Source organism: Oryctolagus cuniculus, chromosome 11, assembly GCF_051225735.1.
Source record: "Oryctolagus cuniculus isolate XC-2025 breed Fujian yellow rabbit chromosome 11, ASM5122573v1, whole genome shotgun sequence".
NCBI classification, from domain to species: domain Eukaryota; kingdom Metazoa; phylum Chordata; class Mammalia; order Lagomorpha; family Leporidae; genus Oryctolagus; species Oryctolagus cuniculus.
In genome coordinates this window covers 72,232,788-72,252,314 of record NC_142877.1, presented here as the reverse complement: position 1 = coordinate 72,252,314, position 19,527 = coordinate 72,232,788, and the positions used below count along the sequence as shown (strand labels likewise).

The 19,527-nt window shown below is 44.1% G+C and overlaps 1 protein-coding gene across 15 annotated transcripts in view; it reads left to right on the top strand.

Annotated features, from left to right (window-relative positions):
- BEST3 (bestrophin 3) overlaps window positions 1–19,527 on the top strand; it is a 49,988-nt gene that overhangs the window by 616 nt on the left and 29,845 nt on the right. For 3 of the 15 annotated variants that reach the window (XM_017341977.4, XM_089308673.1, XM_051846449.3), the window contains exons 2-4: window positions 1,202–1,368; window positions 6,127–6,221; window positions 6,690–6,923. In XM_017341977.4, coding sequence (XP_017197466.1) covers window positions 1,217–1,368; window positions 6,127–6,221; window positions 6,690–6,923 — 481 coding nt within the window. In that variant the 5' untranslated portion in view covers window positions 1,202–1,216. Of the gene's footprint in view, window positions 1–1,201; window positions 1,369–6,126; window positions 6,222–6,689; window positions 6,924–13,912; window positions 14,116–19,527 lie in introns of those variants that run through there. The other 12 variants (XM_051846442.3, XM_089308674.1, XM_089308672.1 and 9 more) reach the window with 11 other exon arrangements.

Genomic DNA, 19,527 nt, shown 5'->3' with positions numbered 1-19,527 from the left:
TCCAGAGTTGCTTTTCCTTAGAGAAAATTGGCCAATAAGAACGGGACTGTTTTCCTGGGTCTGAATGAAGACAGAAAATTTTCTTATTTATGATCAAATATGTGATGTAGATAAATTCACATTTAAAAATCTGCTGTTGCATTTATTATTTGTGTGTTGTACAATTCTACCTAAAGCTCCAAGGTTTGAGTCCAAGTAGCTCTAAGACTCTCCTCATAGCTCCTTTTCTGAAAACCAACATTTCAAAGAAATCTCATTTTATCTACATATGATCAGTGTCAGCCAGGAGTTCAGCAAGGTTGTCAAGAAAAGATCAGCTTTGGGCCATCTATCTCAAAACTTAATACTTAACGTCCTAGCGAAAAGCAAGGAATTCTAAAGAATTCCCTGAAAACTAGGTTTCGAAGCCCTGTCCTCATCCTGCCCACATCATGCAACGGATCCAAGTAGAAAGAGTTCTAAATGACAGCCTCTTTTTCTTCAGCTCCAAGCAGAAAGTGAACCATCCATCCCTAAGCATTTCATGCAAGATTTTTCATCAGGAAAATGCATCTCCCTTTACACCATTGTGAGCCAACATTTTGGCTACCTTTTGAAGTGCACAGAGTGCTAACTGTGCACTCACACACCCATATCCAACTAAAAGCACTGTAGGCATAACCCATCAATGAAATTCCCACTTGGGCATTGCTTCTTCCCAACAATACCTCCCAATTTCTAAGAGAGCCATAACTGCCAGGTAGGAAGTTTAAGGGTGTAATTAATACTTCTCTTCATACTCTAGCAAAGAGGCCCCACCAGTACATTTGGCCACAGTTTTGAAGAAGGTAGCACATCAATACCCTAAATCTCCCCTTGATTTAGGAAAATACATGATAGATGACATTATATCTATGCGGACATGGATTCATCCAAATACTTATTGAACAATAGCTATATAATCAAAAAACAATATTTAGTAATTAAAGCAAGTTTAAGATTGCTAATATTACTCTTCCCAGAGACTTCTTTCCTCCTCTTTCCTACTAAAACACATAGCCCTGTGGTCGTGGTGATCCCCAAGTTCCCAAAAGTGTAAACCAAGAAAGGCGAAAGGGAAGATGGCTGACTGGTTGTGGACTTGTGTTGCCTTTGATATGCAGATTTTTGCCCCGTGGTAAACATGACTTCTTACTTGCGTTTTGTCTTCTTGCTCTTCTAGAAAAAGCTATCCAAGATGACTGTCACTTACTCCAGTAAAGTTGCAAATGCAACTTTTTTTGGATTTCATAGGTTACTCCTCAAGTGGAGAGGCAGCATCTACAAACTACTGTACAGGGAATTTATTGTTTTTGCTGTTCTTTACACAGCAATAAGTTTGGTATACAGGTATTTTTCTTTGCATGTCTCCTTAAATAGCCATCAAATATTATGTAAAAATACAGTCTCAAAAATTTGACTCTCTGGTTGCTGCTGACTTTTGCATTTATGTAACCTCTTCCTTTGCATGAACCTCTCTGTTGTCTTCTCCTCAGGACTGGGTCTTTTAATCCCCACCTAACCATTGTTAGGATGTGAACCAGACTCTAACTGGCAGGTTCAGGGGCTCTCATGCCAGGCTCACATTATTGATCATGATGAGGTATTAACTGTATTTTAAGAATTTTACTATCGTCATAAACTGGCAGATCTATACTTAGATTCTATGTGATGATTCCGAATGGACAAAATCCCAGATGAATAATTATTCATGCATCTCTCAACTAAGGCATTCATAGTTGCAATTTGTAATCCAACAGCTTATTGCAACTATATGTGTCATTAATCTGTTCATGAATGGTGCATATCAACAGCTTTTCTTCCTTTTGCCTGGAAGGACAAGATCTGACCCAGTGCCTACAACCTTGTCAATATCTCAGCCAAAGAAAAGGCTTGAAGACGGATTGCCTTTTTTTTTTTTTTTTTTAATCGTATCTTCTGAGTTCAGGGCATGGTATGCTCACAAAAGGAAGCATTTACTTTTTATAACATCACAACCAGTGCATAGCAGATAGAGAATTTGAACAAAATCATGTCTAAGAAATACACCTATGATTAAAAATTATAGTCTCAATAAAAATTTATCCCTGTGATAAGAGGGAAGCTTTAAGAGTTTTTCCTGTGGTTAGAATTGAGTGCATTTCTTCTCCAGAGGAAGCTAAAACTTCAAATAGGGAAGCTCAAGGTTTTTGAGGCTGTATTTCTACCTTTCCTATGTACATCAGTTTGTTGTGTTTCTTCTGCATTCAGATAAACAAATCTGTGTATCATTGCTCTCACCTACGTTCTTCTTTGCAGCAACAGGTCCCCATTTGGAGAAAAGAGATATTAGTTCAAACAGTTCAAATTTGACAATTATCAGAATGAACATAGGAGGAGCTATTTTGCTCTATATCAAAACCACCAAACAAGTATATATTGGTAGACATTTTGTCAAAATACCTTTAGAGGGGAAGTCTTATTTAAAACCTCTAACAACTTTTAAAATGTGTCTTATATATTATTTTGACTATTTATGTGTCACCTAAGTCTTTAGGACATGAAATGGTGGAAAACATAATGATGTTCCAGGATAATTGTCTCATTAGTTTATTTTTACTAATATGAGTTTATTGCTGCTACTGCTGCTTAGAATAGAATAGCCCTTGGAACAGTTGCAATGTAGTCGGATATGCTCTGTGGGACCTCAACTTTTGCTCCAATCTCATAGTTATATCCTCCAAAATTATATTCATACATTTTCCTAAAGACTAAAGAGTGCTAACATTTATAACAACAATCATTAGTCCAAATCCACCTTCATCTTTTAAAGTCCAACTATAAAAGCTTGTTAAAATAGATTCTTTTTTTTTTTTTTTTTTGACAGGCAGAGTGGACAGTGAGAGAGAGAGATAGAGAGAAAGGTCTTCCTTTGCCGTTGGTTCACCCTCCAATGGCCGCCGCGGCCGGCGCACCGCGCTGATCCAATGGCAGGAGCCAGGTGCTTCTCCTGGTCTCCCACGGGGTGCAGGGCCCAAGTACTTGGGCCAGCCTCCACTGCACTCCCTGGCCACAGCAGAGAGCTGGCCTGGAAGAGGGGCAACTGGGACAGAATCCGGCGCCCTGACCAGGACTAGAACCCAGTGTGCCGGCGCCACAAGGCGGAGGATTAGCCTAGTGAGCCGCGGCGCCGGCCTGATTCTTGTATCTTAATTGAAGGTATACCAAGAGCCACAGATGAAATTGTCAAAAAAAGTCAACCATACATGTGAAAAAAAGATACATATACACTATTTCATTTTTCAAGTCTATTAAAGAGGCTGTTTTTTAAATTAATCCTATTATAAGTAAATAATTATGCTTAACAAATATTAAGACAGAACTCAATTAATTAATTATATTATATCTCTATTTTTGGAGAAATTTTACAAAATAATCTCTACAGTATTTTGCAGCTATTAAAATTCCTGTCTATTAGCTAAATATTGTTGTTGGCCAATTATTAACATGGACTACTTTATTATTAATAAGTCTGAGGTCATATGTTAGGTGGTTTCATATATATAATTTATTTTCATCTTATTTATTCTTTTTGTTAAGATTTATTTATTTTATTTATTTGAAAGTCAGAATTACAGAGAGAAAAAGAGAGAGAGAGATCTTCTATCCACTAGATCACTCCCCAAATGACCTCAATAGCTGGGGCTGTGCAAGACTGAAGCAGGAGCCAGGAGCTTCTTTCAGGTCTCTCACGTGGTTGCAGGGGCCCAAGTAATTGGAGCATCTTCTGCTGCTTTCCCAGGTGCATTAGCAGGGAGCTGGATTGGAAGTGGAGCAGCTGGGACTTGAACTGGCACCACATGGGATGCTGGCACTCTGGGTGGCAGCTTTACCCACTGTATCACAGCACCGGTCCCTATTCATTTTTTTAAGATTTATTTATTTTTTGAAAGGCAGAGGCAGAGAGAGAAGTCTTCCATCCGATGGTTCACTCCCCAACTGCCCACAACGGCCAGAGCTGCGCCGATCCGAAGCTGGGAGCCAGGAGCTTCTTCTGGGTCTCCCACACTGGTGCAGGGACCTAAGCACTTGGGCCATCTTCTACTGCTTTCCCAGGCCATAGCAGAGAGCTAGACAAGAAGAACAGCAGCCAGGACTTGAACCGGCACCCATATGGGACTCCAACACTGCAAGCGGCAGCTTTACCCGCTGCACCACAGTGTTGGGCTCCCCTGCCATTCATTTTTATATAGGATTTAATCCTTATAACATTCCTGGTATTTAAATTTTATTATCACCACTTACAAACAAGAAAACCAAGACTCAGATTTTTTTTTTTTTGGATAGGCAGAGTGGACAGTGAGAGAGAGAGAGAGAGAAAGGTCTTCCTTTGCCGTTGGTTCACCCTCCAATGGCCGCCGCGGCTAGAACGCTGCGGCCGGCGCACCGCGCTGATCCGAAGCAGGAGCCAGGTGCTTCTCCTGGTCTTCCATGGGGTGCAGGGCCCAAGCACTTGGACCATCCTCCACTGCCCTCCCGGGCCACAGCAGAGAGCTGGCCTGGACAAGGGGCAACCGGGAAAGAATCCGGCGCCCCGACCGGGACTAGAACCCAGTGTGCCGGCGCCGCAAGGCGGAGGATTAGCCTAGTGAGCCACGGCGCCGACTCGAGACTCACATTTAAAATACGCTCCAGGACCAAATCTGTGAGTGGCAGACCTGGGACTAGAATCCGGATGGGTCTGACCCTGAGGTCCTTGCTTTCCACACGGAAATCCTCTTTGACCATTTCTGCTTGCCTATCAGAAACCCCGCTGGCAGTGATTTGTCAGCAGCACAGCCCTCAGAGGCCTGGGTGGCCACTTACCTTAGCTTTGTCAGACTTCAGTCATCCTGCACCCGCTCTGAAGCTCGGCAGGAAGTCCAAGCCCACCTTGTACCATGCACCCTGCGCGTATCACACTGGGTCTTTCCCAGGCTTCCTTCCACCTTTGGTACAGCTGCACCCAGGAACTTATAAATTGTCACATGTGACTTCTCCTGTATTTTGATAATTATTATAAACCTGCCGTGAAACATTTCTTCTGCCTCTGAATCTCTTCTCTACAATATAAATATCAATAATGGTCTCAATGCACTTATGTTTAACACAACCAGAAAGTGGGTTTGGGCAGGTTGGTTCAGATCTAGGATAAAATTTTTGACACAATGACTAAATTTAATAATTTCTGTTTTCACTTCTAATGGTTAAGCACTTTATATTTCAAATAATTGTGGGGTTGGAATTGTGGCATAGCAGGTAAAGCCACCGCCTGAAAAGTTGGCATCTCATATGGGCGTTGGTTCGAAACCCAACTGCTCTACTTCCAATCCAGCTCCCTGCTAATGTGCTTGGGAAAGCAGCAGAAGATGGTCCAAGTGCTTGAAAACTTGCTCCCACATGGGAGACCTGGATAAAGCACCAGGTTCCTAGCTTTGGCCTGGCTCCAGCCCCAGCTGCTGTGGCCATTTAGGGAGTGAACCAGTGGATGGAAGCTCTCTCTCACTCGCTCTCTCTCTCTCTAACTCTGCCTTTCAAATAAATAAATAATCTTTTAAAAATATATTAATTGTGATTTTAAAAATAAAACAGTTATAATGCCCCTTGAAGTATAAACAAATATAATCCAGTATATGCTAAGTGGCATATTCAGGAGAAAGTGAGATCAAGATGTCAACTTCAGAATTATTACTTAACAATTACCTAACCCATCTATTTAATCAATACTCTTTTTCTAAGTATTCCAGATGAATACTTGAAAAATAGACTGCTTTATGAGACATCTTGTGCCAAATCCAATGAATCAACAATCATATAAAACTTTAAAAAATATTTAGTTTTAAAAACAAAATGACTAATAATCCCACTTTTGAATGGCCAATGACATTCATGTGCTAAAAATTTCAGGATGTGAAACATCAAGCAATGACAAAGTTTCTGAGACATATCACCTAAAGTTAAAAAGTTATTGCTCCTTAGGAAAAAAGCCAACAGAATATTTATGCTTTATTGTTTGCACTTAATGTCACTTGCAAAGCAGGTGCAGAAGTATAATATCATAAAGGGCTGTGCATTTTATTTTTGCTCCAGATTGTTACTTACAGGAGCCCAAAAACGTTTCTTTGAAAAATTATCAATTTACTGTGACAGATATGCTGAACAAATTCCAGTGACCTTTGTGCTTGGTAAGTATAGGTCACATGCAGACTGCGGCCACACAGCTGTGTCCATCAGGATGGGACCAATGACTGTGCATGGGAGTGTGCCCAAGCTGCGAGGCATGCCTGAAAAGCCACCGCTTGCAATAGAACCAGAATCCCCTGCAAGGTTTGCCTTCAGGGCCGCTTCTGCTAAATTAACAGCGAACAAGCGTGAGGTAGCAATCTGCTATTGGACAATTAAGCTTTCTCTCTGCTAACTCTCCGTTGTTACAGTCAGTATTTGAGTTCTAATACCCACTCACTGGGTGCAATGGCATGGCCATGATCAAATGCCATTTTTTTTTCTAAAGGGCAAAACCACAGGTTGGGATAGCATCTTATTTTGAGACCCCCCCCAACCCTCTAAAAAAGGCTAAAATTCTGCTAAAAGCATCAGTGTCACCCACCTATCTGCTCTGGGAGACTGCTTTATCATCTCCCGCTGTTCTGCAGGGTTTTATGTGACTTTGGTAGTGAACCGATGGTGGAACCAGTTTGTGAATCTGCCCTGGCCCGACAGGCTGATGTTCCTCATCTCCAGCAGCGTCCACGGAAGCGACCAGCACGGGCGCCTGCTCCGGAGGACGCTGATGCGCTACGTCAACCTCACGTCCCTGCTCATCTTCCGCTCGGTGAGCACAGCTGTGTACAAAAGGTTCCCCACCATGGACCACGTGGTGGAAGCAGGTACCGTGTGCGTGCATTTTCCTAACCGAGATAGGGAGCGCCCAACTTCCTGCGAGAATTCCTTACAGCCATTCATTCATTCATTCAAAAAGCGTTTGCTGCTTTCCTACTATGTGCCAGAAACAGTCTAAAGCGGCAGAGATGAGGAAGTCATGGTTCCTGCCTTCCAGAAGCTTTCTTGGGAAGTGGCGGAAGCACTATATGTCACATGGCCTTGAGGCAAATATAGTAACTGTTACTAAAGTTGTCCATATTATGTGACAGTTTTCCAGTACCATCTAGTATATTTCTTTTTATAGCTATGCACACATAGAGAACACGAAAAGAGCAGGAAGGATAGATTCCGAGAGGGTGTGGCCTGCCCTGAATCACACAGCTGACTGCGGGGATTCAAATTCGGACTCAGAACTCCTTCCTCCACGCTATTCCCAAAATATAAGCAGATTCTGCTGGGAACCCACAACCTCGGCAGTTAGTCTCTGCGCTCCTGGACACAATACATGAATATAATCCTGTTTGACAGATGTTTCTCTTTGGGGATGTAAATAGCTAACAAAGAAGCCATTAAACCAGCCTTCCATAGGGTGAGGATTAAATGAGACAGTTCTTGGCAGATGGAGACGTTACGAGAACCTTGAGATGATTCTGCCTGTGTATTGAATAGCATCTCAAATTAGACTGCAGTATCTAAGACCCCTTTTCAGAAATGTCCTTGAAAGTAGGTTTTTTGGTTTTTTTTTTAAAGAGCACTGTTTTTGCTTTGGGATTTTGTTGGTGTGGTTGACTTTTTTGTTTCTGTTTTACCTTCTTCAAAGGACAATGTGAACAGTGGCTGAAAGCACAGAGCCAAGGGTTTGAACCCGTACACCTCCATCAGTTTGTGCGACTTCCTTACCCTCACTGTGCCTCAGTTTCCTCATCTGTAAAATGAGCTTACAGTAACCTAAGATACTGCGTAGCTCGTATACGTATACAGCACAGACTTGTCATGAGGAGGAAATAAGCTGCTTGCAAAGTGTTAAGGGACTGCTAGTGCATAGCGAGAGCTGCGTGGTTTCTTTTTATTATGAGGGAATCATCTAGAGCAATAGCATCAGTGGCATCTGGGTCACTTTGGAAAACTCGTTATGAGTATGATAACCCAGACTTTCTTGATTCTATCCTGCTGAGGAGTTGGCCACAGTCAAGGGAGGACTAGCAAGAGTGTAAGTGATGTTGTTAGGGATACAGAGGGAGATCTAGAAAGAAATGGGCTGCAAGGGGTCAGTGCCGTGGTGCAGTGGGCTAAGCCACCACCGGTGACGCTGGCATCCCACATGGGCACCAATTCAAGTCCCCAGTGCTCTGCCTCCCTGCTACTGCACCTGGGAAAGCAGCAGAGAATGACCCAAGTATTTAGGCCCTTGCTACCCATGTGGGAGACCTGAATGGAGTTCTAGGCTCTTGGCTTCAGCCTGGCCTAGCCCCAGCCATTGTAGCCATATGGGGAGTGAACCAGATGATGGAATATATTTCTCTCTCTCTTTCTCTTTCTCTGTAACTCTGCCTTTCAAATAAAAAATAAAGGGAAAAGTAGTAGGCTTCAAGGAATCAGTTAAGAATTCAGGTGGAAGGTATGAGTGGCCTGGCGGATCCCATTATGTATTATGATGTAAAACCAGTAGAAATGTTGAAAAAAACTGTCACTTCTCCAAATTTAAAAATAGAATGCTACTCCAGCATGACCAAGTTGAACATGCTACTTGAGAACTGTATTTTCTTACTTAATTTCTTTTTTCTTTCTTTCTTTCTTTCTTTTTTTTTTTTTTTTTTTTTTTTTTTTTTTTTTTTTTTTGACAGGCAGAGTTAGACAGTGAGAGAGAGAGAGAGAGAGAGAAAGGTCTTCCTTCTGTTGGTTCACACCCCAAAGCCAGGAGCCAGGTGCTTCTCCTGGTCTCCCATGGGGTACAGGGCCCAAGCACTTGGGCCATCCTGCACTGCCTTTCCAGGCCACAGCAGAGAGCTGGACTGGAAGAGGAGCAACCAGGACAGAATCCAATGCCCCAACCGGGACTAGAACCCAGGGTGCCGGCGCCACAGGTGGAGGATTAGCCTAGTGAGCTGCAGTGCCAGCCTTCTTACTTAATTTCTAAAGAATCAAACATGTTAGGAACTGTCACGTCTGAATAAATGCCTGAAAACAAACAACTTTTGACCCATCCAAACTGATGCATGAGTGCTAAAATTTGCTTGGATGAATAAAGATAATATTTCTCTAGTTTGGATGCATTCTTGGAATGGAGAAGGCACATTCTATCAGCAATCAGGGGCCAGGCCCAATTCTCAAAGCAAATCCTATCCTCTAAGTGTCACCTTCATATTAAAAGCACATCAGGAGGAAGCCAGGGTGGCTGGAAATGGAGAGACTTCGGGGAGTTCTGATCGGATGTGAGACCAGAGGTGGGAAGGACAGGGACAGGTAGATACGGGAGGTGAACAGGACCTGGATGTGATTTTACTCGCTTGGGGCTTATTTTCTACACTACCAAGACCTACTCCTTGCCACACCTGTACAGGCGGCTGTCATACATTCAGGCTCTTTCCCTTCTAAAGTCCTCTGGAATGTTACAATATCTCTATCTTCCCAACCACCAAGACCTCTTCCAGTCCAAAGGAATCTGAAAATGAATCATTCATTCCTTGATGGCATCTAAACTTGTGTGTCTCTAGGTGCAGTCACAGGCTCCCTAATCTCGAATACCTCGAGTTCTCTATTTAAAGTGCATATTCCTGGGTCTCACTTCAGACCTATTGAATCAGAACCACTGGTGCAGGGCCCCAGAAACTGCACTTCAAATGCAACACGCTTGTTTTTTTCCTACACTGAAATTTGAGAACTACTGACTCTTTTCTAAAGGTATGCTTTCTTTAAAATAGTTTTTATTTTTAATTGACATGTCATAGTTACACATCTGTATTTATGGGGTACACTGTGACCTTTCAATACTACATGCAATGATCCGATCAGCTGCCATGCTTCCTTTCTCACCTCTGATTTTGTCTGTGTCTTCTCGTCTTTTCTCTTTTTCTACTTATTTCAGCTCTCGTTTTTGTTATTTCTTTCCTCCAACCCATTTGGGGTTTGGTTTGTTCTTGATTTCTAAGCTCCTTCAGGCATATTCCACAGATGCTCATTTTTTAAAACTCTTTTGTTGGCCGGCGCTGCGGCTCACTAGGCTAATCCTCCGCCTTGCGGCACCGGCACACAGGGTTCTAGTCCCGGTCAGGGCGCCGGGTTCTCTCCCGGTTGCCCCTCTTCCAGGCCAGCTCTCTGCTGTGGCCAGGGAGTGCAGTGGAGGATGGCCCAAGTGCTTGGGCCCTGCACCCCATGGGAGACCAGGAGAAGGCAAATGTCCCAATTCACTACCCTCTGAGCTGGGAGAAAGGGTCCAGAGGCCATGTCCTTGCTGGCTGCCCCGAGGCTGGCACCCTTTACCCATGGCAGCACTGACTCACCAAACTTCCTGTATTTCCCTAGCAGAGTGGGCTGACTCGGTCTGCACGTGGGTCCATTTCCAAGTTCCCAACCGGGCACAAGCCTCTGCTACTCCCTGACCGCCTGTGCCAAGGTTTCTGGGAAGAACAGCAAGCTCGGGGAAATGTTTGGCAAATCCCCTGAGTCTACAGCCAAGGCACCTGCTCCTGCCTGAGGGCAGAGAGGACTGGTAAATAAAGCACAGGGGCCCCATAGGAGTGCAGGTGATGCTGAGAACACAAAAAGCCATCAACTGACTCCTACATAAAATTCCCTATCAGGGGCCAGCGCCGTGGCTCACTAGGCTAATCCTCTGCCTTGCGACGCCGGCACACCGGGTTCTAGGACCCATTGGGGCGCCGAATTCTGTCCCGGTTGCTCCTCTTCCAGTCCAGCTCTCTGCTGTGGCCAGGGAGTGTAGCGGAGGATGGCCCAAGTGCTTGGGCCCCTGCACCCGCATGGGAGACCAGGAGAAGCACCTGGCTCCTGCCTTTGGATCAGCGCAGTGCGCGGCCATAGCGCACCGGCCGCAGTGGCCATTGGGGGGTGAACCAACGGAAAAGGAAGACCTTTCTCTCTGTCTCTCTCTCTCTCTCACTGTCCACTCTGCCTGTCAAAAAAAAAAAAATCCCTATAAGGAGAAGCACATATTCTTATCCTTCAACCCATTAGGTACTGTTAAAATCAATATTACCTAAAAATATGGACTGCAAGACACCATTCCCAGAGATTCTTTTTTTTTTTTTTTTTTTTTTTTTGGACAGGCAGAGTGGACAGTGAGAGAGAGAGAGAAAGGTCTTCCTTTGCCATTGGTTCACCCTCCAATGGCCACCGCGCTGATCCGATGGCAGGAGCCAGGTGCTTCTGGTCTCCCATGGGGTGCAGGACCCAAGTACTTGGGCCATCCTCCACTGCACTCCTGGGCCACAGCAGAGAGCTGGCCTGGAAGAGGGGCAACCAGGACAGAATCCGACACCCTGATGGGGACTAGAACCTGGTGTGCCGGCACCGCAAGGCGGAGGATTAGCCTAGTGAACCGCGGCACCGGCCTCATTCCCAGAGATTCTAATTCAGTAGCACTTTAGTCGGGGCTCATAACTGAGTTGGGGGTGGTGGTCCCTGGATCACAGGCTAAGAAGAAATGGGGCTCTAAGACCATTGGAGTTCTCCTCCAATCTCTTCTCCCTGTTGCTTCAGGGAGGGTTTTTGCACACACAGTGCTGGCCAGGAGGGTGAGGATCGTGAGAAACAAGGCTTAGTAGCTTATATCTCAATGAGAGCCAGACCAGCTGGGTCACCTGCTAGTTCTTAAACAGTCCTTGCTTTTTAAAAAGTTGTTTAGTTTTTATGTATTTGAGAAGTGGGACAGGGGGCGGAGGGATAGAAAGAGAAACAGAGGATCTCATCTACTGGGTCACAAAAGACCAACTGGGCCAGGCCAAAGCCAGGAGCCTGGAATTCCATCAGGGTCTCTCATGTGCATTCAAGTACTTGAACCATTACCTGCTGCCTCCCAGGGTATACATTAGCAAGAAGCTGGAATTGGGAGCAGAGCCAAGATTGAAGCCCAGGGCCGGCGCGCCATGGCTCACTTGGTTAATCCTCTGCCTGCGGCACCAGCATCCCATATGGGCACTGGGTTCTAGTCCCGGTTGCTCCTCTTCCAGTCCAGTTCTCCGCTGTGGCCCAGGAAGGCAGTGGAGGATGGCCCAAGTGCTTGGGCCCTGCACCCACATGGGAGACCAGGAGGAAGCACCTGGCTCCTGGCTTCTGATCAGCGCAGCACACTGGCAGTAGTGGCCATTTGGGGGTGAACCAATGGAAGGAAGACCTTCCTTTCTCTCTCTCTCTCTCTCTCTCTCTCACACTGTCTATAACTGTACCTGTCAAATTAAAAAAAAAAAAAAAAAGACTGAGGCCCAGGCACTCTAACATGAGATTTGGACATTCCAACTAGAGTTTTACCTACTATGCCAAATGCCCAGTCCAGTCTCCTTGCTTTTAAAGTTGGAGCATCAAATTACATTATTCTAGAAGAATCAAAAGACCTAAATGTGTGGTGAGTATTGTGTAGTGGATTAAGCTGCCACCTGGGAAGCCCACATCTCAAACCGGAGTGTGCAGGATTGGGTCCCACGAATGTTTCTGATCTGGGAGGCAGCAGGTAAAGGCGGAAATGCTTGGGTCCCTGCCATCCGTTTGAGGGAGTCAGGCTGGAGTTCCTGGCTCCTGGTTTCACACTAGCCCAGCCCTGGCTGTCATGTGCATTTGGGAAGCGACCGAGCTGATGGAAGATCTCTCTCCATCACTCTGCCTTTCAAATAAATAAAAGAAAATAAATAATTTGTAAGGCCTAAACATATGCTTCCAGAGAAATATATATGACTTGATGTTATAGGTTGAATTTCTCAAATTAAAAATATAACTACTTTTATTTCTACTCATATTAAAATAGAAATACAGCAGTTGAATTCAGAAGTGTCTATTGTTCTTAAAAGTTTCTGAATTGGTCTGCTATCAGTTATTCACCAGAAGGACTCCAGGATAGCCTTTGTTATTTTGCCTACTGGCTAACAAATGCACCCTGGAAAAGTCTAGTCATTCTAATCACTTCCCTTGGAAGACATCACTTATTCCAAGTCAAGCCAAGTATGCAATTCTAGATCTTTGCTGATTCAAGTAATGGTCTTAGTTGAAGCTTTATATTATAGTACCAGACCAAATCCAAACATCATATCAAATGTTTCATAGGAATTGGGAGAAGAAAATAGTTCCATTCAAAATTACTCACCAGAAGCACAAAGATAGGTAATGGGAAATTATATATGTACCTCTAAAAGAAACATTAGCAAAGCTGACACTAAATCTGCCATGCATTTGCTCATTCAAGAAAGATTTACTGAGTGCATGCTATAAGTCAGGCACTGTGCTGGCACTAGACGTAGAGCTAAAAGCAGGAACAGGTATTGTCTCTGGCCTCAAGGGTCCGTAACAGTTACTATAAATCCTTTTACACATTCATCATTTTCAGAGACAAGCATAAGAACTCTTATAGCTAAATTTCACATCTCTATATTCTCGCTCTAAAACAGATCCTTTTGTACTTTGCTTGGTAGCTCATAAGAATGCTTGGAAGACAGTAAACTTTGAGAAAGAGAACCCATTACCTTTCCTAAAGCCCTGGAATTTTAACATGAAGTTCCTTGGAATTCCTCTATGTGCAGAGAGAGCCTGGGGAGACTCCACTGGAATTGTCAGTGACACTTATGGGTAGCAGATATTAACACAACCAAGCAAGCCATCAGCTGTCAATTGGTGGCTGAGATACAAGTATAACTGTAGATTCACTGGCTGAAAGCCTAGCCCCATCTGAGAGCCTTACAATAGCTAGCTCATCTCATCTGTGATCTTCTCTTCTCTCCCTAAGCAAAACCAGTTGGACTTTATTTCACATTTCTGCCCTGGGGTCTGCTGGTGTTTTTCCTGAGGCATCTGTGGCACTGGGGCTCCTTGGTCTTTGACACCTGCAAGGGCTGTGTGCTTTAGGCGAGATGACCGAGGGGGCGATGGTATTTGTGGCTGTGCCAGATTTTCCTCTGTTGGCTGAACTTTTAGAAGATGAGTCAGCTGCCCCTACAGTCTCACATGATGAGCCCGGAACAGACAGAATGTCATCTTGTGAGTGAAACCCGACGCACCTGTGTGTCTTGTTCTATGAAAGCGGGAAAGCGCGTGGCAGAGCTAGCCCTCCTGGAATGAATGCTTTGGAGAGGAAGTCTCGCACAGTGTGTGATGCTTCCTCACAGTTCTGTTTGGGGAATGCTGTCTGCTCAGTGTTTCTTAGCATGTAATTGTGGACTACAGTCACTGAATTATCAAGGGAGCTTATTTAAATTACAGGTTCCCAGGGACTCGGAATAGCTGGGGCTTAGGACCTTAGGAACCCACATTTTAATCAAGCTCCCCACAAAGTGCAGGATGTTTGACCTGGACTAAGAATGCTGACATGAGCAGCACTAGGGCAGTCATTCCCAAACCTTGCTGCATGTTGAAACCACTTGGGATCCTGTAAAAATCTTCCCATCTGGCTTCTACCCTCAGACATTAGGATGCAAGAGGTATCTGGTGCCACCTGGGCATCAGGGGATTTTAAAGCAACCCAGACCATCCTAAGTGCAGCAAAAGTTTAGGAACCACTGCATGTGGGCACATCAACTAATCTCTCCAGTGTTACCTGCAAATTGCCTCAGACCAATGCACCCAGGGAAAAATGAATTCTGGACCACTTGGTGTAAGGTGAGGAGTTGACAGCACTGATTCTGTGTATGTTTTGTCCATGCATCATTGTGTAGAAGGTGGTAAACTGCCAAATGGGATACTAATTTGGGACAGGGATATGGCTACTTCCAGGGGTGTTGCTTATATCAGGAAGATAGAGGAGTTTAATGGCTTGCTAGCACCGTTTTTAATGAAATGGAATGAAGAATAGGATAGGGTGAGGTAGGGTAGGGTAGGATAGGATAGGATAGGATAGGAAAAAAAAATGTCAGAGAGCACATCACATGGAAGGACCAATAACTGCTTTGTGAACCACATTTACCTGACCATGGTTCATGGCAAAAAAAAATAAAAATAAAAATTTGCCATACTTCCCAATACAATGCTTCATGATGTGATCCCATCCCTCTCTCAATCTCATTTTGCCTCCCCCCTTGAGGGGGAAGTTTTCCCAGATAACAGGGATGTCTAAACCTCTCCCATTAAATGTGAAGGGAAGCTAGCATTGAAGCTGGCGGCTTCGTTGCACTCATTTGGAAAACACAAACATGAAAAAGTGCCAGGCACCTTGCAATCTTCCTGAAAACAATTCACCCCTCTAAGGAGGGCTCAGATGCTGAATGTACAGATTTCTTTCAGAAAGAGCTGGCATCAGACCCATTCTGCCTTTAAGCTCTGAGATGCAGAACTTTTAGTTCTGCTGATAGTCCCACTTCAATACTGTGCTCTAAAGGCAAAAGGCATCTACCTCAGCTTCAGCCAAGGGAAAATAAACCCACTGCACAGCAGACGAAACTTGTGGTGACTGGCATTATTTATCGATGGATTGATTTAATCCTTTGGCTTGAGGGTGATAACATTTTGCCTTCAAGGAACAGATCCTACTCCATTAAAACACAACTCAACTTACAAGTAAATGCAAACACGTATCAATAGATCTAGTTACATTACTCTGATTAGAAATATGAAGAATTCTTTGAAATAAACCATATGAAAAATGCTGAACAGAACTGAGCCAGCCAGAAGGAAGACAGCAAGAGAAATTCTAGGCATAGGCAACGGCAGGACAACATGGCCATGTCAGCCACGGGTAGGCATAAGGCTGGAGGGAGCACGGCCTGGAGACAGACAGGTGAAGAAGACAGGGTTGTACGAGAACCAGCCAACTGACAGTGGTGCCCAACTGGAATCAATAAATAGGCCGGCGCCGCGGCCTACTAGGCTAATCCTCCGCCTTGCGGCGCCGGCACACTGGATTCTAGTCCCGGTCAGGGCTCCGGATTCTGTCCCGGTTGCCCCTCTTCCAGGCCAGCTCTCTGCTGTGGCCAGGGAGTGCAGTGGAGGATGGCCCAAGTGCTTGGGCCCTGCACCCCATGGGAGACCAGGAGAAGTACCTGGCTCCTGCCATCGGATCAGCGCGGTGTGCTGGCCGCAGCGCGCCAGCCGCGGCAGCCATTGGAGGGTGAACCAACGACAAAAAGGAAGACCTTTCTCTCTGTCTCTCTCTCTCACTGTCCACTCTGCCTGTCAAAGAAGAAGAAGAAGAAGAAGAAGAAGAAGAAGAAGAAGAAGAAGAAGAAGAAGAAGAAGAAGAAATAAATACATAAATAAATAAATAACTATAATTAACACAGCCTGGGAGGTGATGATGATGAGCCTCCTCTGAAAAGGGATCATCAGTCTCTGGCTAAGGTAGCTTACGGTGCTGGTGAGGATAACATCCATTTCCTAACAAGTGCCTTTTGAATGGTTTCGGCCAACAATCTAGAGATTTTCTTTCAATTGACTGACAACTTGACTTCCAAAGATGGGTTTACTTTGGATAAGATGAGCAACCCTGCAGGGAAAAGATTATTCTGCCTGTATAGTCTTAGAAGACACATTAGTGTCTGATGCGTCATATATCTTCTACAGCACCTAACAACATACTCAATGAACTCGGGCTGCAAATTTAAAAATCACCACTTTGCTCATTCTACCTGCCCCCTTCCAATCAATAGATGTCCTCCATAGAAAGAAGGGTCTAACTCTTGCTTTAGTGTTTGCACTAAATAAACCCTCACTCTGCATATTTACTTTCTGCTTAGGAGCCAAGAAAGGACTTGCTAGCACAATTTGATCTATGCACCTGAATAAAACATACCCAAAGTTATTCTTTGCTCAAATGACAGCGATGGCAGCCAGTATATAAATGGGGTCATTTTTGGAAATTGCTCTATAAATCCTAAGAATATAACTGTTAGGCAATTGATATGGAAGATCTGAGAATAAGCTTCCAATTAAAAGGAATAACAGCTACAGCAAGTCTTTAAGCACAAAGCCAAGACAGGTCAAATTTATCTATTAATTCTTGGAATAACATTTAATAATGCTCTCCAAGTACTAAGAGAAAACAAAAAAGAAAATGATCTGGATCATGCAACAGCATTGAGATGCATTGAGAGACAAGAATGGGATTCCCAGGCTCATTTTTATTTTTTACCTCTAGAGAGTACCATTCTCCAAGCATGGGCAGAACCCTTCTGTGTAGTATCTAAAAGCAGTCTTCTGCTGGTAAATATTGACTTGCAGTTGTTACTCTGTTCAGCTCAAATATTAAATAAACAGAACCTCCATTCAGCAGGACAGGGGTTCTCAAACATTGCTGTTTTTCAGAATTTCCTGCACTGCCTGATGAGCGTGCAATGGCCTGAATCCAATTCCATGAAGTCACCCAGGGAGATTTAAAAGCTGACATCTGACTTCATCCTTTGACTGACTGAATCAGAATCTTTGGCAATAAGGCCCAGGAGTTAGAGTGTCCTGAAGTGCAGACCCGGTTGAGGATACCCGCCTTCCTGAGTCTGGTTTAGTGGGTCAGGGTAGGACCCAGCCTTCTCCACGTAATCATCAGCTTTAAAAGTGATTCAGAACCATGTGGCCCGTGGACCCAGGTTAGATCCAAGATCAAGGTAATTCCTACACTCCATGAATCAGTGACTTTTTTTTTTTTTTTTTTTTTTTTGGACAGGCAGAGTGGACAGTGAGAGAGAGAGAGACAGAGAGAAAGGTCTTCCTTTGCCGTTGGTTCACCCTCCAATGGCCGCCGCGGCTGGCGGGCTGCGGCTGGCGCACCGCACTGATCCGATGGCAGGAGCCAGGTACTTATCCTGGTCTCCCATGCGGGTGCAGGGCCCAAGCACTTGGGCCATCCTCCACTGCACTCCCGGGCCACAGCAGAGAGCTGGCCTGGAAGAGGGGCAACCGGGACAGAATCCGGCGCCCCGACCGGGACTAGAACCCGGTGTGCCGGCCCCCCAAGGCAGAGGATTAGCCTAGTGAGCTGTGGCGCAGGCCAGTGACTTTCAAAATGGGCACATCTGACTTTTTTAACAACACCTCTTAAATAAAACTCAGTCCATGTGGTAAGGAGGGAGGATTACTTTAAACAGGATAACCAGGTTTGTAAACTGATTATAGATGGCTCAAGATACAAAATATGTATACATTTGGGGCAACAGTTTGTTTCCATTTGAACATGTTATCATAATTTCATAAGCCAGTGATTGCACCTCTGAGACAAAACTAACTCAAAATGAATTTCACATACAAATTTGTTTTAGAAATAAGCTTTGATTCAGAAAACACTATTTACATTATATAATTAATATTTAAAAGCTATTTAAAGACACAAAGGAAAAGATACAAAGGGAGTCACCATGTCATTTTTTTTACAGCAAAACATTCAAAAGCAAACTAAATACCAAATATTATATACAACTATGAAAATGTTCATTAGTATAGAAAGATCAGCCATTCCAAAACAATGATGCTGCTGTCTCTATAGTAATTAAAACGTCTCCAAGATATATCTGAAAAACAGAAGCACATGTCAGATATATATGTAGCATGAAACCAGTTGTTGGTGGGTGTTTGGCCTAGTGTCTAAAAAAAGACAGTTAAGATGCTCACGCCCTGCATTGGAGTGCTTGGGTTTAATGTCCTGCTCCAGCTTCCCACTGATGCAGACCCAGCTTTGGTCCTAGACAAGCCCTGGCCATAGCAGATATTTGAGGAGTGAACACGTGGATGGGGAGCTGTCTCTCAACAAAACAAACCAAAAAAAAAAAAAAAAAAAAAAAAGGTGATAAAAAATAAGCCTGTGTGAAAACGCGAAGACTTCACTAAAAAGTTACATTAGGAACTGATTGTGACGGCTTCCTCCAGGAAGGGATAGCACATGACTAGGGAAATCAGACTGATTTTCCTCCGTTGATATTCCTTAAGCCTTTTTGGATATTTGTACCAACTGATTTACTCAGGCAACATTTTTAAAAATAAAAGCAAGTGTGAACCCTAAGCTTTTAATGGCAGCTTCGTGTGAACAACCCTTGGTATATGGTAAACATCCGATATATGTTTGTTTATTGAATAAATCTGCTATCTTACTTCTATTACTCAAACCTCTTCTTTCCTTGGTGTGCAGGGATGGAGGAGTGGAAGCAGAGAAAGAGTGAAGTCTCATGGAATATGTTATGCCTTAGCACTTTCTGAGTGCTAAGTAGGCATTAGGCATTATGCTAACATCTTGATATATGTTCACCATCTCAGGAAGTTTTATGACATCCCTGTTAAGTAGGTGTTATCAACTCTCTTTTACAGATGAGAAAACTGAGGCTCAGGGCAAGCACAGCAAACTGCATTTTATTCACATACCAACAAATTAAGGAAGCGCTTTTTACATATGTGCAAAATGCTTGGGTGCCCTTCAAAAGTCTTAGCAGGGGAACATTTCTGCATCCTGTTGTAATACAAGCCCGGGGACAGCCTGGG